Here is a 22,648-nt window from a genome sequence, read left to right on the forward strand (position 1 = left end):
AACACGGTTTTGGCGAGCCTTTCAATAGGCAGTGTTCCCACCCTGTCTGTACTCTATGGTCTTCTCGTAAGATCATAGGAAAAACAACGTGAAATAGCTGGACAGAAGCGCCTATAATAAGTTTGTCGTATTTTCATACTACGAAGACTGTCATAGTAACGTTTAATATGCGATTAATATGTGGCACAATATCAGAGATTAAGTTGAGGTGTACGAGTAACTAGCAAGCGCCTTCAGTTGGTTTCACATGCGACTGACACTGAAAGACTGAAGACGCTGTAATGACGCTTGGATGCAACTATTCGAACTCCACGGATGTCCGGGTTGTATACTCACAGAATGGAAGGCGTTTGGACTTTTCAAACACTAATCGCCTCACCAGCGGTGCTCAGTGAAGGGAGTCTATGAAAGGAGTCATACGATAAGTGCACAAATTTAATGCCCATATAATACGGAGCGTGGGGGTTTTAGGAAGGATTTCATTGATTCTCGTAAAATGTCCTTCAAATAGCATCCCATAAAATTTGTTATGTGAAGAAATTGACATCAACTGTCGCAGTTTCAGTCGGACATTTCAAGCCTCTCTGAAAAGCTCGTTTCATTGTGTAGCGTGCTTTATTACGAGGATCTAAAAAGACAGAGTGGCTTCAATTCTTCATTGATATTCAAAGACATCTCTTTGGCATGAATGATTGCTCTAAACTTCACGCTCACCACATCGCGATATCAAAACTGAAGCACGAAAATTATGCCCTGCTCCTGTTTTCAACTATTTGTTCCAAGAAGATATCTTCGCAGTATAGACGAAGAATTGAAAGCGCTGTACCATTTGGGACCCACGCAAAAAATCCCGCCATTTGCGCCCTGGTGAAGCAATGAGTTGGATAGTCAAAACGCCTTCACTTTCGTGCGTATGCAACATGGACATCCACGGAGCCCGAATAGTTGCACCAGGAGTTATACTGACTCTTGTATAGTGTTTGCCGCATTTGACGCTAACTTAACTAAGCGGGGTTTTGCTTGTTTCTCTTACACCATAACTTAATGCCGTTGTTGCCTGATTATGTGCTGCAGCGTGTCACCGTTATATGTCGCGACATCGTCAATTTTACTGTGGACTGCGGATCTTGTCATCTCTGATCTAAGAACAACGAATGCGTCGAAGTCATTTGGACTTCATTTTGCGATAAGGGACTATAAATTCTGGCTTATCCGAAAAAACACGTATGTGCATAAGGAAACTAATGGTTCATACGTTGTTTTTACACTGAGTCAGAACTTATAGTTCCTAATTACAAAATGTAGTCCATTTCATGGTCAGTTCAGGGAAAATTCGAGCGCGCATTTCAACATATTTATAATTTGTTTTTCGCTGCGGAGTTAGAAAATGAGTCCAGTCAGAAGTGTAAATCAACTTACGGTTAATTGGACTGCATTTTGCAATTTAAAACTATAAATTCCGGCTCTTCTGGAAAAATGTTGTGTGCATAGGGAAACTAATGGCACATACGTTGTTTTTGAGATCGGGCTAGAATTTTCAGTTCCAAATTGCAAAATGTAGTCCAATTCAGAGCCCAGTGAGGTAGGACTCACAGCTTGTAGAAAATATGTCTCACGTTGCTGATTCTCAGCAGCATCGAATTGGAGCACCAGCGGACTGAATTTATGAAAAAATGATTGAACCATAAAGTATTTGAAGGAAGTCGGCCTAAAGTTCTCGCATAAAATCTTAGGTAAGGCATTCACGAAATTCAAGTAAATGTTTACCCCGAGTTTTTCTTCATTTAGGTATTTGCGATTTCAAACAACCCTCACAAACATATTCACTGAAATTTTTTACAGCCAAATCGAGGGATCCCTTCCTAAAGGATAGGATCGGTCGAAAATACGAAACCATCAGTGAGGCCGCAAGTGGATTTCATGAGGCCTCAAACATTTCGGGAGGCGACCCGTGAAATACTTACGGCCATGACGGAAAAGGAGGTCGGAGCTGGTACTGAATGACCCCGCAAAGCAACAAAAAGAGACCGGACAGCGCCTAAACTTTAAAGAAATCCTCCTTTGTTTTTAAAAAATTGAATGATTTTAAAGGCTTGAATGTGATGAAATTTGGTAAATCCTCAGGTGCATTGCTACAATCGGAAAAAATTTCGTGGGAATCGTCCTGATAGATCTCCAGATCTCACTGATAAAGGAAATTGCTTCTTTTTTTAAATACATCGATATGTATAAAAAGAAAAAAATTCTGAGACCTCCCATGTATACTAACTTAAATAAGTCTGATCAAAAAGTACAGTCCTACATTTGATTGTGAAGGGTATTTCCTCTATTATTAGTACATCTAATTATCGACAAATTTTACCTGAAGTCTCAATTGAATGCGGAAGAATTTTCCACAATCCTTTTAATTTTAGTTACTTACTCACAATCAGCAACTCATTCATATGCTTAGGTAAGTAAGTAATGTGTCCATTGACTTCAAAATTTTAGGATTGAGGCAATTTTGAGGGATGATGAAGGATGATGAACTTTTTTTCTAGTTGTCGGTTTCATTGAGATAAACTTAATGTAAATTTTATTTTTCAGCACAGTCAGAACTTGAAGGGGTATCTCTATCAATATTAACTTGCAGATTTCTTTCACGTCCCTACCAACGCAAATAAATTCCTTATCATTAAGTAAATATGATTTCATTTTTTTTCTACCTTTGTCCGATAAAAAGTTGGGCCCGATGTGTGATACAGACAAGAAAACACAGCAAATGGATGAGAAGAAGATTTGAAACGTGAATTTTCCACTTTGCTGACAGCGCCAATCTGATGGAAAGTTGGAACGAAATAATCCAACTGACATATCACAGCTGTATCTTTGCAAACCAGAAGCTGACAGAGATACCTGAATTCCGATGTTATTACGATGGCACACAGCAACAGTAATTGAATCAAAATTTTTGGCCACCAACTTTCCATTCAACTTTTCGTCCCCTTAGTCCGAACTAGAAGTTTGATCGGCCCAATTGGAACACAGCAAATAAAAACCAGCATCCTGGTGCTTAATTATCTCAAGATGAGGGCGCATTGTAATCTGACCTTCTGCTTCGTCTACCTTTCGAAGTTAGATGCACATCGAAGATGCAACTGCCAGAGCACGTATCTTGTTGGTGATGTTAAAAAATCTACGCTCTCATTTTATTTTTTGGAAGGAGAACAAATTATTACCATTCCATGAAGTTTTCACAGTTTGTTTTGCAGTGAGGAGAATTATTGGAAGTTTTCAAGAATTGGCGTTGAGTAATTTCCAGTTTAAAAATGAAGTGTGATAGGAATTCTGCATGAACGCAAACCAAGATACATGGTCTGGTAGTTTTACCGGCGATCTGTAGACCTTGACGTTTTACAGAGAATATAGGGCTCGATAATATGAGACCCACCACTCTGACTGAAACCATTCAATGAAAATTACTTTCTACATTCTTCATAATTATTGTGACTTCAAGATGCGAGAGATCAGGAAAGTGCATGTTTTCTAGGTCAGTTACGGTGCAGTATGGATCAACAAATCCGCTGTTGAATTAATTAGATCGTGGGTAAATAACGTAGAAAGTAGTGTGGAATTTAGCATTTCAATCAGTGGAAAAGTGGAAGAATATCTCTGATCTAACGAATTGCATCATTAAAGAGGGAAATAAGATGGAGCAATGAGAAGGGAGGATCTCACCTGTTGCGTGCCGATTTCACTATTGCTGGGAATGTGTCGTTGGTACACCACTAAAAACGCGGACCCTAACACTAACACCAAACAGGTTGTTTGTAATAGTTTCTTAAATTTAAACATTTTGGAAGGATCGAGTTGAAACTCTCATTTTTTAACATCACTTCACCACGCGATAGCACGCATTGCACCGTACATGCTTGATTACTTCATCCGAACGTAAACAAAACTACTGATAAAGAATCCAACGTTTTCAAAAGTTTCGTTGTTTGGGGACTGCGAGTCGACTGAGAACGCCTAGAGAGCGCTAGTTCCAGGACTCTCCCACCACTTGCCCTCTTTTCGTTGAAAAAACATGGAATGCAGGTTTAGCCGCTCTCTATCGAGCAGATCTGAAACTAATACAAATTTTTAGTGTTTAAATTGCCCGCAAGATGTCAGTGTCGCTGAATCAGTCATCTAATCAATTGCTTTTATAACTCTTAAGTCCGAAAAAAAAGATAATAAATCAATGGAGTTGCTGCACAACCGCCGCTGATGATTTAGGCAGTGAGTAATCTCAACTGCACTCGTCTAAAATTTTGGCCAGCTCCCATCAAAATTCAAGGCCCCAATCCGGATCTGACCTACATCTCACCTCGCAAGGTCATTGGCTGCTTACTACGAAGTGATAAGAATGTTGTGTAAATAGAGTTATAGGTTAGGTTTGGCAGTTAGTAGTACGGTTTTGTTGTGTAGTGATAAGAAGTAACTTCCTTTTAATAATTATTTTATTGTTTTAATTTTTGTTCCAAAATGACTGTGAGTCAGGGTGTCATCAGCAACTTCAAAAGAATTATGAATACTTATCCTTTAGCAAGAGGGATGTTATCCTATTCAATAATCTGGCCCTCAGGATGTGCAGTACAACAAGTTTTGATAGCGGAGGAGGAGAAGATAGATTTTGCTCGGGTAGCAAGGTTTAGTCTTTATGGTGCTCTTTACGTTGCTCCCACCCTCAATATATGGCTAACAATTGCCCGACGAATATGGCCCGCCAACAATCTACGCTCAGCTATAACGAAGGTCAGTAATACTTCCTCATTCATAGAAGGTCAGCCAGTTCTCACAACAAAAGAGACAATGGCTCTCCTAGACTGAAACCCTTCTGATTCCTCTAAAGTATTTAGCCTTTGTGTGTGACAATATGTATAAATGAAACACTGGTCTAGGTACCATGGAATGCTCTATTCATATCACAATTATGATTAAAAAAAATCAAGCAAATCAATTGCATGAGAAAACCAAGCTGATTTCACTTGCCTCACATCAGTTCAAATCTTCGGTATTGGGCAACAGTATTATTGTACAGTATGCGTTATCTAAATTTGCCTAATTCAAACTCATTCATCTTATCTTATCAAGCTGAACTGTAAAAATCAAACTCATTATGCAACATAAGCTGGCGGAATAAATTTTTTGAGAACAGCACTCTAATTAAACTATCAATAGGTTCTCCAGGCTCTGATGAAAACTACACCTTTTTTTATTATAAGAGAAACTATTAACTTTTTACATTCAATGTTACTGGCATAGATCATGATGGAAAAATGAATGCCCCAAAGTCTAATCTTGCCCGATTAATTTATCAATTCAAAAATTTGAAACTCATTTCTTCAACACGAATACCATTGTTCTTAGAAATTTTTTTTAAAACTATTCTCATGTAAAATGAAATAAGAAAAATAAACCATTCTAAATTCAGTCTCTTTACCAACGCAGTAGTAATGTCTTTTGCACATAGTTGTTCATGGAGTCAGGAATTATGAAGATGGCATGTCTTGAAATGTTTTGGCCATCTTTGCGCAGCATCATGTTATTTTCAAATACCTTGCACAATCTCTTTCTTGTACCTATTTAATAAAACTCCCTTCTCATATTTCCATGGTCTGTTTACTTACTTATTTTAGTAAATCTATCATATTTTTCTATGTTTTAAACAAATTCTTTAATCCATGTAATCTTAATGTAAAAGACTGAATACATTCACATTTCTTACAGTCAATTGTAGAGCAAATAACATACACGCCCATCGCCATGACCAGTTTCTACTTCGGCATGACTTTACTGGAAGGACGAACGATCGAACACGCTAAGAATGAAGTGAAAGAGAAGTTCTGGCCTACTTATAAGGTAAGTATCTTGTAGGAGCACACATATATGATGATTATATATTTATAGCATTTTATAGCATGATTACATATTTCTCAGCAACAATTGAAGTCAATAGAAATGTCAGATGCACTTGATAGCAAATATCCTAGTACTTTCTAGGAAACAGAAATATTCGGGAAAATCTACCAAACATAATTTTTATGTTTGCTTCATAATCTGAACACCCTCCCAGTTTTTTGTTGGGCTAAGGTTTTATTTTGCTAGCAGTTTTTTCATACTAAACCCTTTACTTAACCAAGGTCAGATTTATGAAACTGGAGTTCAACTGATTGCACCGAGGTCTATTTGAGTTTGATTTCTTAAGGAAGAACACAGATGTCACATGTAAGAAAGAGACAGCTCCTAAGACCCAGATTTGACTCATAAACCAAGGTAAGTATAACCAGACTCGGTGTTTAAGTGTGGGAAGTTTAATAATATCAGATCTTTCGAAGCCCCCTCAAGAACTGAAAATTCAAGAGATGGACAAAAAAGTATTGGAAAAACCAGCCAATAAGGAATAATCATATTTTTGAACAGAAGCTCATGCTCATTGGTGTGATGAAATTCATCGGCAAGTTTTGATCATCTAGTCAGAAAGAAGAATGCCTGAAGCACAATTGTGTGAGGAATCTTTCAAGTACAGTAATTGGTTAATTATTCCACTTACTTAACGATGTTTAATTTTAACCACAGCTCGACAATAGAAAGCTTTGTAATTCATGTTTCCTATTTGAATAAATCAACTAAATCAAAACAGTTCATGTGTGTGGGTCATTAGAAACAATCTGTATCAAGTCAACGAACATAGACTTAAAGGAGTGTTATAAAAGAGAATGAATTCCGTACTCATTTAATTTGTCAAATACATTATATAATTTTACTACCCTGAGTATCCTAGGCCAATTTTTTTCGCTTTTTATATTAGATTTTTCAATTTTTTATATACATATTTATATAATTTTTTATCTATTATTTTTTTATTTTTCATTTTAGGATTTTTGTCCCTATTTCCTGAGGTAGAAAAACAGTTTTTTAACGAATTAGAAACCCTGAGAGTGAAAGGAAACTCCTTTATAACCCTCTATTTTCTACTTTACATGCTTCTACCCTTCTCAGTTGTCTTCACATTCTTCTTACAAAATGAAGTCACATGAAAACACAATCGGCTTTATATCTCTTTTACAGGTTGGGGCTTGCATATGGCCAGCAATACAAACCTTCAACTGGACTTACGTCTCTGACAAAAATCGCATTGCGTTTGTCAGCATGTGCAGTTTTATTTGGACAACTTTCCTGGCTTACATGAAGCATCACTACAATGTACCTGTTGAAAAGAGCCAAGCTTTAGTTCCATTAGATAGATAACGAAATCTCCTCCATGTTGAGCATTTTGCATTTTTTTTCTTCTCGCTTTGGAAGGTAAGTGCTTACATTTTTAGGAAAAGTCTACCATGCTCTTCCTACCTGGTTCCAAGTACTTACTACAGATATTACTCTAAACATGATTTTCTCACTAAATACCATGGAGCCTCGCTCCTAGCAAATCCTTGCTGTAGTTCCACAGAATAATTTTCTGTGGAAGGAAATAATACTTCTTCTAAACGATCATTTGCTAATTTTACTTTTTAGTGAATGGCTTGTGTTTTTATTTGCACCTTGTTTTCTCATTGCTTTTATTTTGTAGGCATTTTTTGTTCTTCGCTAGTATTGCACCTATTCATCACCATGTGATCGATTAATCGATTGATGCGTAAGATGCCATGAAATATTAGTGTGGCTATTGAAACCTCAGAGAAAAAACATTGCTCATTATATGTTCAAACTTGCGAATGCCGGTTTTTGGGAAAAATCTCTGAACTCATCAGGAATTATATTCGTTTTCTTCATTGTATTTACAAGGTGTCCATAAACATTAACATCAGGAACTCCACATATCTCAGGGAAAACTATGGAACGATTTCAATTACCTTGAAAGGAATTTGTCTGGAAAAGCAAGTGTTGTCCATGTGCATGCAGAGTTGAAATGTTCCGCATTCAAATTCATTCCTTTGTAAGACTTCCTGAAAATAATGCGAGTTGGTTTACAGAATTAATCGAAGCGGCCCTAGTGAGCTCAGTAGAAAATGTTGCCTGCAACTCTTGACTCACTTATCTCTTATTTTTTCACCCTTGACTCGATCTAAAAAAGTTATCCTTTTAAATTTTTTACGAGGAAAGCTCGCTCGTATCGGAAAAGGAGGGCACCCCTAGATTCGCATTTTGGAAGGGGTCCCCTCTCAAACCATTAAGTTGCTTCCAGCCCCCCTTAATCCTATGCAATTTTGTTGTTCAAAGGTTTAAGAAAATCCACTAATGTTGTCCCCTTTTTTCGGTTTCAGGTATAAACAACATGGTTCTATTCTTTGCATTCGAAAGAAGAAGGTAATCACATAAGATTTCGTGATTTTAAAGTTCCTATTCTCAACGTCCTTTAAAGGAAGATGTTGGAGTTTGTGGGATGTGTGTCATCAATCTTGTTCGGTTTGCGTATACTTTGAATCTAGTCACTAGGCTTAGATGGAGCTTATTAGCTAGGCTTTTGTTCAATTTTGAGTTTTTTTTAAACTCATAAGTACTTTACATATACAAACGCAAAGCGTTGTATGGAAGCAAGTAGTGGACGGGTATGTCTTTTCATCTTTTTTAGTTCTGTTTAAATTGAGGACCTATTCAAGATGATTTGAAGGTCTCCCATCTTCAATTTAAATCAACTTAGATTGAAAGGAAAACTGCCAGAAAGAAAAAAAGTTTCTCATTTCCCAGAGGTATATTTTGTTATTTTCTTTCAGACTTATTCAAAGTTTGAAATCAGGGGTGCAGAATCTTCCAATTTTCCATGCTTTCACGTGCCTACCCAATGGCTCTCCATAGTTTTCTCTTCACCTCTCCACAAAATTTCCCTCCAATTCTACAGTGATGACCTTTTTCTTCTTGTTTCCTTGATTTCTAACTTTTGACCTCTAAAAATTGTCCCCACATCCACATTTAAAGGAGCTTTTCATATTTTTACAAGCCTGGGTGAGCATGTAATCAAGCATTTTCTGCACCCTTGGTTGAAGTTGCTTAAATAACTGTGGAAAGCGTTTCAGTTTTGGCAAGCACCAATGTTAAGCATTTTTGGCGCAAATGAAGGAGAATATCACAAAGTTATTTTTCCAACCTCAGTATTTTACGCAATGCACGTTACTTTTTTAGAATTCATTCATTGTTTTACAACTTTTCTTTGGTTGTACTTCATTCAGAGGTAGATTTTCTTAAAGGTTAAGTAAGCACCCAAGTGTTCTCAATGATAATTTCTACATGAGTCGTCTTAAAAGGGAATGGACTGATGCTGCCATCTTAAAATTAATAATGCTAAAAACTTGATCTAATGACAGTCAATTTTTGACCAATGAATGATATGTTTAATGAATGGTTCTGGTCTTTGTTGATAGCTCAGGGTCCGAAACATTTAATGAGGCCAAGCTGACTTCTCTGGCATTATTAGTTTTGAAATAGTAGCACCAGTCTACTTTATTTTAGAGCGACCTATGTATTTGTATTCGACACCCCATTGAAATTGAGCATACGTTTTTTCTTTCTCAGAAAACCTTTCTAATTTTTAAAATTCTGTTTTAATTATTCACATTCCAGCCCCATTGATATCCTTTTGTACATAACCTACATATTTTATTGAAATTTAAAGGACCACACTCAGGGGTTGGAAAATTCTCCAATCGTCCCAGCAATTTTGGATTATTTATCAATACTTTCTTCTAATCTCCGCAAGGAAATTTAGAGAGATATTTTTGTTTTGTATTCAGAATCTGCAAATATTGTATATTAATCTTTAAGAAAAATTAACGTTTAACGTTAGGCTTGACCGTATCATTAGAATCTTAAAATATTGGCTGTGACTGCATTTTGTCAGTGAAATTGCAGGTAAAGCATATCTCAGTTTGCGATATTGCTGACTTCATGTCATATTTTATTTTCTAAATAGAAAATGACACAACACCATTTTTTGAAACTTCAGTGGTTTCTCTTCTCTCTATCAGTACTCCAGGATCAAAAGGTACCGTACTCCATTTTAGTCATTTTGAGATATCGGGGGAAAATTGTGTCGGCCTCTTTGATTCCGATGTAAATCGCAATTCTTGAAACTCCATATCTGATAACTGGCATAAGATAGGGCCACCAAATTTCCCACACATACGAAGCTGTTAGTAGAAATTTCCATAATGCCATTAACTCGATTTTTCTAATAATTTGCGTTAGGTACTTTATGGCTCTGGAATATGGATAGAAAGAGAAATCTAAAGAGTTCAATGTCAGTCTGGTCTCATTTGGTACATTAAAAGATGTGCGAGAATTTTGAAACACCGCAATCAAGATGCTCAGTCTTGCCGTTTTACTGTCAAAATGCGTAAAAGCAAGAGAAGCCCTGAAGGGATGTTTTAGTATGGCTTAGAGGTGATGAGGATAAACCAAATTATTCAAATTTATGAGAGTTGGACGATCTTCTTCTGGTTTGAATTAATAAATACCCTAAGTTTCTTTTAAGCAAACAGATATGAACTATCTGATATTGTCTAGCCTTAAAGTATTCACTGTTTTGTCCTGATTCTCAGTCAAGGAGGGCATCAAAAGAGATAATAGATTTATTTTTTGACAATGCTGGTGCCCAACGGCCTACCTCTTACCCATCTACTTAATGTCCCTTAATCTCCTTTGACATTTTTAGGTGTACCCCTGTGCTATGCTACATAGTTAAGTAGGTAATTACTGTTAGATTGTTAAGTGGTTACGAATATTGGGTACTTGAAGGTTTTTATGTTCAGTATTAGAACCATAGAATAATTTGAATTTAAAGAACGATCAGAACTGCACAGAGTTAGTGATTTTGCCAAATCAGTAAAATTCAGTATTATACTGAAATTCTGATTAGAGAAAAAAATCTCATCTGAGCACACATTTTTCTGCAAAGAGATAAGTGTACTGTTTGGTGTGCCAATGGTTACGACCGATCAGGAAGGCAATTGTAAAAAATCACCAACTCAGTCCAATCAACTTGTGCCTTGGACAGCAACCTACTCGTCATGAGAACGTAAAGCATACTTATCTTTAGTTGTTAGCGCTGCGTTGTTAGCCACATCCGTGACACATTCAATCTCTCAGCAGTTAAGGATGACCGTACGGAAGTATTTACCATATCGTGCACAGTGTTAGAATACGGTATACGTACAGGTTTGATTCCCACCATATTTACTCCTCCATCATACTCATATAGAAGATTCTGAGCAAAGTAAACTTAATGAAACAAAGGCAGCTATCATTGTTTTCTGTCATCATTTTCTGCTGTTTCTTTCAATGGACACAAAGCATTAAGTACATTATTTTGTCTCTTTTTTTACACTTTTTTTTAATATCAATTTTGACAATAGGTATAAACGCCGAAGGCAGCAATAATTTGGTTGTGAATTCAGTTTAGAGTGATTATCATGTGAGATGTGTATTTAAAAATCTCACTATAGAGACGAGCATAGGTTGGATTACGGACACAAGGAGTTTCATTACTCAAACAAGATGTCCCAGGAAGATAGCCCCTGAGAGATAAGTTACATTTCCTCAGAAATTAAGGGCGTTTTAGAGAAATGTTACCGCAGATCAACAAGGGAATATTTTGAGCTGTGCACAAGAGCTTAACGTAAAACCCAGTGAAATGATCGTAACTTCATTCTTAACAATGAGTCTGTTCCATCAAGATGAAACATTATTTTAATGTCAGATTAGAATAAATTGACGGTTAAAATAGAATAAAATTTTCTATGAATATCCAACGTTACTCCCACCACTAGACGACTAAGCCCTACTTTTCCTCAAAGATGGTTTGATGATGTGTTGATTTAATGCTACTGCCTCATTCGAACAGTTGAAGTATCAAACCGTGAGTACCAGAAAAATAATAACTTCCGAAGATGTATTATTATCCTTTCTATGTTGTAAGCATGGAATATACTCGAGTCTTTGATAGCAGAATTGATCAAAACCCACTGTTCAAATTACAGTTGTCAAAGCAAATATGTCATTGAACCAGACAGTTTTATTTTTTAGAGGGAGCTTTGCAGAGTGCATGGCATGTACCTGTGTTTAAATTTGTAAATTATACACCAAATTAATCATACCAAAAATTTGTTTTAACATTTACTGTAACATTTTCAAATATGTGTGAATCCCTCGGTAACTATTATAGAATTTTTGTAAAATAATCGCCTGAATAGGTGGCAAAATGTAAGAAAGAAGACTGATGACAGCCGAATTTCACTAGAAATGAGAGCTTTCATTATTAACTCTAAGAAAAATTCTCTAATTTAATATTGTGAAAACTGAACTGATGTTTATGAAACTCTCGAACAATTATTTTTTTTGGATTAATAGTCAAGTCTACAAGACTGGCTGTGAACTGTGATATTTGTCATTTATTTTAAAATACTGAGTAAGTATCCACAATCTTTAAGTGGCTTATCAGTAGCAGATTAATGTGAGTCACATCAAACCATAAATCCTAAGATATTTTGGCCGATTGTACAATAATCATTCAAGACTCATGAGACAATTTGTCCTGGGTAAAAAAAAATTGATCTTCAAAACTTATGCGAAACTCATTAGGAATGTTTCAGCCTCAATATAAAATGAAGAGAGCTCTGAGGGGTTTAGTTCAAGGAAAAGTTTAGAACCAACTGAAATAGCAATAATATTCTAAGCATTCAGAGCTAGTAATTTTCTCTTCTTTAACAAATAGTTTGGAAGCGTCAAGGGTTCTTTTCTACCTGCCTTATATTTAAAAATATGTCCAAAAACTTCGTCAGGTAATTTTTATAAATTTTTGCTACCTTTCATTTTTGGCTCAATAATAGAGTCAAGGAAGAAATGACCATCACATTGTGTATGGTCTCAGACTGCAATCAAAAATTTTGTCATAGCCTTTCCATGTCAATTCAAGGACAGTTCTGGCAGAGACCTAGGTAAGACATCCAGTCTTTGCTTTTCAGCAAAGCTCAAGATTCTACTTTAAGTTCTGTCTGTTGTTCGATTTAAGGTGACTTTCACCATTGGAAACACACCTTTTTTTTAGCTCAGAAGTCCTTGCAATCCCCCTTCCTCCTCTCAATAACATTAAGGTCTCAAATGGATAGACCTTTTAACAGATTCCTTTCATTAACTCAATGTAAGATCATACCTATACTAGAAGTAATTTTGGTGAGCCAAAGGTTCGATGTTCAGTAGAACTAATTCTTGTCGTTTAGCTCCCTATACGGAGCATTCTTGTTGTTTTCAGGATTTCTGTTTTTCAAGGATCTTCTGATTTTGTTTCTTACTGTCTTATAATTTTAGATCATTTTCTTTTCAACTGATCTGCATCTGTTAAAAATTCTTTAATAGAATTATTGTTAACTCTCTTTGTTACTTTGCTTGTCCTTTGGCGATAAGTCTCAAGTAATTTGACAAATATTTATTTCGGAATAAATCATGTTACCAAAAATATCATGTTATTCTTTCATCTTGTTTTCTTTTCTTGGTACAGTCTCTCGAGGGCGGTTTTTAATACTCCAGAATATCATATGGAAAGCACACCATGAACATAACTGAGTAATAATACTCTAGTAGCAACAGCTTCTAAAAATTGCATTAAAACTTCACGCGAAAGGAAGCTTTTCTTCAAAATACTTTTAATTAAAATTTGCAAGAGGTAAAATTTCAGTGAGAGTTCTGTAAAACTCATCAAAGATCTACGGTGGGTTATTGACACCCATTTAAAACGTTTAAGAGAAGAGTTCAGAAACTTTTTTTACAAGATTCTACAACAGTTTTTGTGAGACTTCTGTGTAAATTTACTTGCAAACCTACTGGAAAAGCGTTTCCGTCTACATAACTTCTAGGTCTTTTAAATAATTTTGGAAGAAAGGTTTTCCATCAGTTGTTGCAACTAGGGAATGCACTCAGCACTATGAATCAGACAGCTTAAATGTCCTTTCATAGAATAGAATTTGAGAAACAAAATGTATTTTTAAAAGGGCTTACTTTCAATTGTATTTAATGGGTTGAGAGAAAATTAAATGTTGAAGAATTTTTTCCCTCTGAAATGAGCATTTCTATTTTACAAAATGGTCATGTGACACATTATCAACATCGTCTTTAAGTAGAGGTGAATACACCTCCCTACCTAATATAGCTCTCTCACTCATCGATATAAATGGAGCATACATGTTGCAAGTCATAGAATAACTCTCTCCTCTGCACTAGTTATTTTGCAATTGAAAAACATCAGATACTTATTCATCGGTGATCAAATTGAATTTCCTGGATGTCACTTTCCATTGGGGTAAAGAATACTTTTCAAACCCAAGCTTTGAGATCATAAGTTTTATTAGAGCACTTTATCTTTTAATTAATTAAGTGGCATCTAATAATGTCAGATTGCAGAAAAACAATTTCAAATTGGTTGCATGGGATTGCATTTCTGTAGAATTGAGAAAATTTAGCTGAATTAAAGTGTTCTTTCAATGAACTTTATGCAACTTTGAGTTCTGCCTAAACATCACAATGAAGAAAAAATTGGAAAAAAAAGAAGACAAATTGTAAAAGGAAGCTGAACAAAAAATTAAAAAGGAATTTTTCGATCTCAAGAATCAGCAAGACTTCAAGACTGAAACATTTATTAGTTAGAATATATGTACACAAATATTTACAATTACAAATATTAAATGAGTTGAAAACAAAAACATATCACGCTTTTTACAGTTGCAAAGAAATTTTTTAGCTTTCAGAATCATTACAAAATCACAATCAAGAGATTAGAGGAAATAAAAACAACCTAACATTAAAAAAAGAAAGAAAAAAAAATAATTATCTAGGTACAAGGTTGAAAAACCTAAAAAGCTAGAGATGCTTTTACAACATAACCTCGGTTTCGATTTCTAAACTTTCCAAGGTTATCTAAAATTTTTAACAAATTCAGTTCACATAGCCTTGTTTTTTTCTATTTTCTGTTTTCTCTTGATGACATCTACGAATCTGCAGACAGCACAGTAACGAGACCAAGATTAATCTAATTTATTCATAAATATGTCTCATGAATATAATTTTGACTCGCCTTGATAATTGTAGAGATGGGATAGTTCGTCAAAGTAGGTCGTGCTAATGCATCAATGGAACAGAGAAGGGATTTAAAAAAATTCTGTATTTTTTCGGGTTTAAAAATAAGGAGTTTGGAGAATTTTAGTAAGTATAAAATGGTGATCCAACTTTCACTTTCTTTTCAAAAGTTCTTGATTTCAAGTCTTGTCATGGTTCTTCCTCTGATCATTTTTCCAGATACGGAGAGAGAGAAAAAAAATTGTACTTAGCTTTTCAGAATGAAAGATTAGCAGAAAACATAGAAAAAAAAAAACTTTTAACGAAACGAAATTATGTACCAACTCTTGGGTATCCCTAGGTTTTTCCAAAAATCAAAATGTCTGAATAACTTGCTAAGAATTGATTCCTGACAAAATATCTATGTTAGATACATTTCAATATGAGATGCACCTTAGAGATTCGCCATTCTTTGGAGCGGGACTAATGCATCTGTGAAATGAGGTCTCAATGAACTGCATCAGACAAGCAGATGGATGTTGCAAAACTATTGCTTCGATACATATTGCTTGAAACAAAATAGCAACTTCTCCTATTGAGTCAAACTGGAAACAAATATACTTTAATTGAGGCAATCATTTCTAGAACATGCCTGTTCTCCTTGGCAATGCTAATAAAAAAAGTAAAAATATTTTTGGGACATTTAAGATTCTGCAATGATCAAAATTTTTAGTAAATGATTTTTCAGATTCTTCCCTTCTTCTTTACAGAAGAATCCGAGAGGGCTTGTATTCAAACATTTGTACTTTAAAAAGGAGAAAACCTTACAAACTTGGTACACTGCGGGGATGGATCATATTTTAAAAGACTCCTTTGATTAAAAAAATGAAAATCAGCACTAAAATATCCTCTGGTCAGTGGTCACTAACAAAATTGTTTTCTTAGAAAAGAAAAAATAAATAAACAAAATCAATTACTGTCCGTTCAAGAATGAACGGGGAGCCAAGTTGATATAAAACTAAAATTCTTCCAAGAATAAAGGGAGGGAAAGGAGATTTAAGTAATTCAACAATCTTCTTAACATCAAACAATTAACAATGACAAGAGTTACAGAAGATTAAGCAGGGTGCATGACTTAGTTCCTAATCATATTAATTAAAAAGAAATAACACTGATTGGTGGGGCTAAATCAATAGAACTAACAGAAAAAGGGGCTCCTTAGTCTTTCCCTCCCTCTATTTTTTTTCTAATACACGGGATGAACAAGAATGAATACAGTAAAAATGAACAAATCACCCAGAAGAAAAAACGAGAAATCAAAATAACAATATTTACTGCTGGTTTGGTATTTCTGGTTTTTTCTTAATATATCAACTTGCTTCTTTACCTGCGATTTTCATCACGGTCACTTCTCAAAAAAAAAAAAAAAAAAAAAAAAAAAAAACTTGAGGAATTTTGATGGTGTAGCTGGTATTGAATGAGGCAAAAGATCATAATAGGTAATATGAGATGAGACAATGTGAAACACAATGTCATTTGCTATTATGCTAGTTATAACTTAATAAAATGTTGGTTTTGATATTTAGACTTGGTGTGCATAACCGAGAGCATAAAATTTCCATGGATTATGACAGAGCCAATTTCGAAGTCTTACACCATGTCCAATAATTTTGTATTTTCCAAAAATTAAAATGATTACATTAACTGATCATAGATTATTTTTGGTGGTAAAAGTTCTAACATTTCCCGAAACAACTACGAAAACAGACCTGGGTTACAACAGCACAAGGTTGCTTCTTCCTATTCATTAATATAATGAGTTACTCTTCCTACACACCGATATAGTGTACTTCAGGTCTAAAGGTGCCCAAAAAGAAACCAAAAAAGGAGGTAAGTGGAGCATAAACCAAAAATTTATTTTTTCTGTAAAGTTTGTATCGATATGCAGTTACTTTAGAGATACTCACGTACACTTTGAAGATTTTTACTTTTCTCCCCTAAAAAGAAAGAAATCCTAATTTGCCTCTACTTTACTGTACACGCTAAACACTAGGAGAGAGGGGAATATTTCAGCTTTTTCAGTCTTTCAGCTCTGATTGCACAAACAAATCAGTCAGGTAACCTAAATGTGCCAAATATTCGGAATCTTTTCTTTCTAAAAGGAAAAATCAAGAAACTGTCTGTATTACAATCTGGTGGAATTTTAGATAGAATGATCTCAGATTGAAAAGTAAGACTTTTAGATGGTATAAGATCTTTGCTAAAGTCTGTACGTGAAACCCTTCAGAACACTTCAATTAATTCATTTTTTCTTTTTTGACTCACAATTCAGAATGACATTCAATAGAGGATGAAGCAAAATAAGCCCATGAAATAACTTTTGATCATAACATGCATTATAACAAGAAAAATAACAAACTTTAGTTAAATAGTTTCTCCAGGTGGCTGTTCTCACACACCAAGAAATAGTTATGGTCCTTAAGATCATTACCTACAAGAATTATGACACTTATTCCGAGGAAAAGGAGATCATTAAAAAGGATATGATTTGAAAATATAAAATTGCTAAACAATTTTTCTTCGGCTGCTTTTTTTAAGAATCAAAAAAAGCATTAAGCCATTAAAATTAGGAGACCTCTGATTCAGATTCTCATCTCAAAACAATATATAGGCATTACTACCTGTGATGAAAGGACATCTACATAGGTTTTACCTATGTTACAGCAAAGGAGTGGCTAATAAAAAATCTCACCACATTTAGAAAAAATTATCTCTGCCTGGATGACAATAAAATATTACTTATTGCTTCTTTCAGCTAAAAATCAGTAACACAAAATACTCTCATCAAAACTTCACCAACCATTAGTAAAAGCGAGATAATTGGATTGGGTTTAACTTTAAGGAGCAGAGCAGATAATTCTATCAAAAGATGTGTAATTTGACAGAGTTGGAGCAAATATTTGAAGAAAAGAAAATTGCGAGCCACACAGGGAGGTAGAAATGATGACCTTGTGTACCCCTTAAACTTCTTCTTTTCAGTGCTTAACTGATAAGACCTGTTCACTTATCTCAGTTTAGTTCAAAGACTCATTGATGAGTAAAAAACTAACTGTAACTACCTTCAATTTTGGTTTTTTATAATACACTCTTTGAATTTACATTGAATTGCTCTAGCAAGGTTAGATTATGAGTAGAGAGATTTATAAATTTGATTATTGAAACTCAATGGCTTCAGGACATTTTTTCTCCCTCCTTTGCTGAGAGTCAATGTTTCATAAATCAAACATTTAAATTCTCACGACAAAATTTGGAAGTGAAGGAGATTGATGAGAAATTTGAGGTGAGATAAGACTTCTTGAAACAGAGTAAAATTACAATACTATTAAATATGTTTTAAATGACAAGCCTGGAGAAAGTCATAACATTTATATGCTTATGAGGGCAGTTGTGATTGATGGTTTTTGCCAAAGATTGATCAGATAAAAAACAAACTTTCAAAGAATCAATGTCTCATCAATCTTGCTGAGTGGAACAATTTAATTTCATACTCTTTCGAATCCCATGAAACTCATTTAAAATCAGGACATAAAAAATAAAAAAATCTCAAAACCCTAAATTTCTTTACATCGGTGAGTATATCTGCATATCAACACATTATGACTCTTTTGCATTAGTTTAGGATAAATAAATTGACTAAATTTTAAATACATGGTTGTTGTACCTACTTGTTTGTACACTGATTAAAATTTCATAGTAAATTACTAAAAAAAAAATCAGGTCTGAAAATGAATGAAGGGGAAAAGATATCACTTCGGTGCACTGTTATCTATTTTCTATACAGCATTACTCACCAAGACATTCAAAAAGTAAATTTCCGAAAATAAGCTACAGGGCTAAATTCTTAAAAACATCACTGTCTGAGATTTCAACATTTTAAAAATCATTTCCAAAGATTTTAAAATAAGTTAACAATCCGTTTGGCTACCTTAAAAAAAGACAAAATTAAAAGGCCAGGCATACGAAAACGAAACTTTTTAGTAAAAAAGCTTCAAGCCGACGCCTCCCTCAATCTCATTCGGCGAGATGGGAAAAATTACAATTAAGTAACAATCATAATTAAAAATAAATTACACGCAACGGTTAATTAAATTTTATGAGATCAATTGCAGTGAATCACTGTGAAAAAGATTTTTATCCCATACTTTTGCGCACTAAAAATTGTGTCTACATCTGTCAGAGTAGGTCTGTAAGACACAACATCACATTATACCCAAGGGAATTTCAAATAAATACAATAAATTAATTAATGTGATCAGCTCATGTCGGGTACGACCTGGTCGAAATTACTGCTTGTGCGAGACTGATCATTGCCTGAGGAAAACCATGGATGTAGTAGGACATCGGAGGCTGTGAGCCTTTCATTCGGGTTCAGCCGCAGAAGGCTGGTGATGAGACATCTTGCCCGACAGGATAGAAATTCTGGGATAACAAAATGCCCGCGACTGATCTTGAAGAAAAGGCTTGCGTGCTGACTATCTGAGAATGGATACCTGCAAAAAGGAAAGGTGTGTATTAGCTCCTGCTTGATGTACAGAGAATATGATAAAACGTTTGAAACTTGGTGCGTGCTATGAGTGAACCACTTGACTCATTAAGAATTATGAACTGCTACAATCGTGTTTTTAATACAGAGTTCACGCACAACACATTGAGCATTTTTTAGGTTCCACAGAACAGATAGGAAATTTTTTCTGATTTTTCTACCGACGGTAATTAAAGGATTTTTTTAAACTGCGACTTCAAGTGCTTTCATGTGTATTGTTTTTTTTAAAAAAAAATCTTTAAATGAGTTATTTGATCGTATAAATCAAAGACAATTCTTCATGAATATCTTACTCTAGGTATATAATACATAAAATCATGGGGGTAACACGTAACGCATGACGTCTGTAAGGCGCGAAGCGATCAGACGGCATACGCCCCAGTCTCACAGAAATTTACAGAAAAAGTCGTTACTCGAGTATACTTTAAAGTAAGATTTTCAAGTAAGAAACAACGTTATTTCTAAAAGTACGGGTTCATGTGTGAAATTTTTAAGACTCGATTAAAAAGAAGATCAGATCACTCTCTTCATAAAAAATCTTCAGTTTTATTTTTGAGGTCGACGAGCTAGAGATTTTTTCGTCTGATCCCTTGCTCATGTGGCATACGATGACTGATTTCGAAGTCCGAGAGCAGACGAAACGAAAAAGTAAGAATGACTCACCTGCCAACTAGCATTGTGTAGAGGATAACGCCTAAGGACCACATGTCTGCGGCTCTTCCTGAATATTTTGCATGAGTCCGTAGAATCTCAGGACTAACGTAGGCGGGACATCCTCTCTTATCTCGGAGTACGTCATCGCTTGATTTTTCTAACACTACGGCATCTTCAAAGGTTTCTAACTTCAACTCCGTCCTGAAACAAACAAATCCAGCGATTTAGACTTTATGTATGGCAAAGCAATCAATTTTAAGGCATATCAATTGAAAATGTACACTACTACGGAAGATTTCACTTGGTACAGGAAGTAATGAGGATAAATTTTGCGGCTGTGATCGGGTTTGGGATCTAAGAGTCTGGTTTTCATGCAGGAATAATAAAAAAAATGTTTTCGGGAAACTTATGAGAGGTAAAAACACCGTAAAAATGCAGCAACGGAGCTGGATAATGAAAGCATGTCTCCGTACATCGGTGTACAATCGAAGACGATTTTTTTTTCGGGCAACTTTGGCCCCCTTCTCCTTCTAGCATTTCAAAGTTGACCTTCTTATCAAGAGATAAGCAATTTCCTGTACAACTTTGGCCCCCCCTCCTCTCATTCTCAGTTTTTATTTAGAAAACTGACCCCGTGTAAACTTTAGACTATTTTCATCAATTTTACGGCTTCAATAATGATATTTGCCCCCCCCCCCCAAAAAAAAAAAAAAAAAATTATTAAAGTTGACTATTTCTGCGAAAAATGTTACGCGACTTTAATGAATTTTAGTGCATTACAGGGGGATCTCGTAGGTTTTGTCCCCCTGCCACAATCCAGCAGATGTTACCTTGAAGTGGGAGAAACTTTCGAAAATGTTGATCACTTTCAGTGTTTCCAGAAAAATTGTTGCATCTTCCTTCCCCAAAATTTTAAAGTTGACCGCTTCTACGAGAAATTGTGAACGATTCTAAGGAATTTAAGTGCATTTGAGACGAATCTTGAACAACCCCCCCCCCCCCCCCCCGCCCAATCCAGTAGATATTGCCCCCCCCCCCATCCCCCTGGTAAAAATCGGCGATAAGAGCTGCGTTTCAAAATACCATAGGAATTTTTATAACTGGCTAAAGAAGGCTACAGAAAATCATATAGCTGGCTGTAGAATGCGAAGAAAATCATACGGCCGGGCTATACGAAGCGATGAAAAATTATGCAGTCGGGCTATAGTTCCTATCGCCGGGCTTTACACTTTATCGCCTGGTTGTTGCTTTTTCGCCATCGATTATAAAAGGCTATGAGAAATTGTGTAGAAATTCGTGTGCTTTGGAAATCATTAAGTTTGATACGGAACCACCTTAATATTTACAAAACACACATTATATTTTCCTTTAATACATATTTATTTTCATCAATTACAATGAGAATAATCCATACAGGATGTGCAAACATTTCAAAATCATGAGTTGAATAACGCTGACTCCGCCAGATTAAATATTAGAGCCTAACACAAAGCGGAGCGGCGACGCACTGGCGCCTACAAACCTAACAGGGATACTTCACGCATTGCGCAACGCGTGAAGTATCCCTGTTAGGTTTGTAGGCGCCAATGCGTGTTTCGCGCTGGCTGCCCGCCTGACCCGGGGCTTGAAGCAACTATTTCACACCAGAGGTATTGCACAGTATCATACGAAACTGAAGGCGCTCTAATATATTAGTAATGGCAGGCATCCATCAAAAGTACGGAGCTTTCCTCGCAAAATAAATCAAGATACTACGGCCCAAAAAGAGAGCAGTATTCCAAAAACTCACTATGTCCTAGCATCCGTAATTAGTAACGTTTAGCATACACTTTATCGCCTGGCTGTTGCTTAATCGCCATCGGCTATAAAAGGCTATAAGAAATTGTGTAGCCGGCTATAGAAGCTATTGGAAATCTTGCAGCCGGCTGTAGGTCTATGGTATTTTGGAACACAGATTCTACTGCCAATTTTTACCAGGGCCAGTAGACGTTGCCCTTTCTTCCTCTGGTCTCTAGAATTTGGATGAAACGCCGCCTTGCCAGAAACGCGGAAACGATGCTCCTCATCTCCTCGCAGGTTCTAGCCGTGCTCACAACGAGGCGGTTCCGAAATTGACCAATACACGAGCTCGCCATGGCGGGAGACTCCGAGCCGGGCCGCAGGGTGGCATTGAGCCGGGAACCTCACGGAGAAGCCTCGAAAAAGCCATAAGCACGAGGCAGAGGCAGAGGCCGCGCGGGAGTAGCGCGTCGCGGCGGGAAAGGGGGGGGGGCGCTGACATCATCCGGCTGGCGCAACTCTATTTGGCAACGCCGTTGAAACATCTTTGTA

The 22,648-nt window shown here is 35.8% G+C and overlaps 3 protein-coding genes across 4 annotated transcripts in view; 1 reads left to right on the plus strand and 2 right to left on the minus strand.

Annotated features, from left to right (window-relative positions):
- Positions 1-4,005, minus strand: part of LOC109037881 (fringe glycosyltransferase) — an 87,986-nt gene extending 83,981 nt beyond the window's left edge. Inside the window, exon 1 of the mRNA XM_072300516.1 lies at positions 3,718-4,005. Within this exon, the coding sequence (XP_072156617.1) occupies positions 3,718-3,834 (117 nt within the window). The 5' untranslated portion in view covers positions 3,835-4,005. The remainder of the gene's footprint in view (positions 1-3,717) is intronic.
- Positions 4,006-4,217: 212 nt separating this feature from the next.
- On the plus strand, positions 4,218-13,468 carry LOC109037459 (mpv17-like protein). Its single transcript, XM_072300520.1, has 4 exons — positions 4,218-4,776; positions 5,752-5,883; positions 7,093-7,326; positions 8,286-13,468. The coding sequence occupies exons 1-3, from the start codon at positions 4,507-4,509 to the stop codon at positions 7,270-7,272; spliced, it is 582 nt and encodes a 193-aa protein (XP_072156621.1). The 5' UTR covers positions 4,218-4,506; the 3' UTR covers positions 7,273-7,326; positions 8,286-13,468.
- A 1,157-nt stretch (positions 13,469-14,625) lies between these two features.
- LOC109037416 (tribbles homolog 2) overlaps positions 14,626-22,648 on the minus strand; it is an 81,903-nt gene continuing 73,880 nt past the window's right edge. For both annotated transcript variants that reach the window (XM_019052075.2, XM_072300518.1), the window contains exons 4-5: positions 20,327-20,518; positions 14,626-19,610 (exon numbers count right to left, since the gene is read on the minus strand). In XM_019052075.2, the coding sequence (XP_018907620.2) occupies positions 19,373-19,610; positions 20,327-20,518 (430 nt within the window). In that variant the 3' untranslated portion in view covers positions 14,626-19,372. The remainder of the gene's footprint in view (positions 19,611-20,326; positions 20,519-22,648) is intronic.

Source organism: Bemisia tabaci, chromosome 5 (assembly GCF_918797505.1).
Source record: "Bemisia tabaci chromosome 5, PGI_BMITA_v3".
NCBI classification, from domain to species: domain Eukaryota; kingdom Metazoa; phylum Arthropoda; class Insecta; order Hemiptera; family Aleyrodidae; genus Bemisia; species Bemisia tabaci.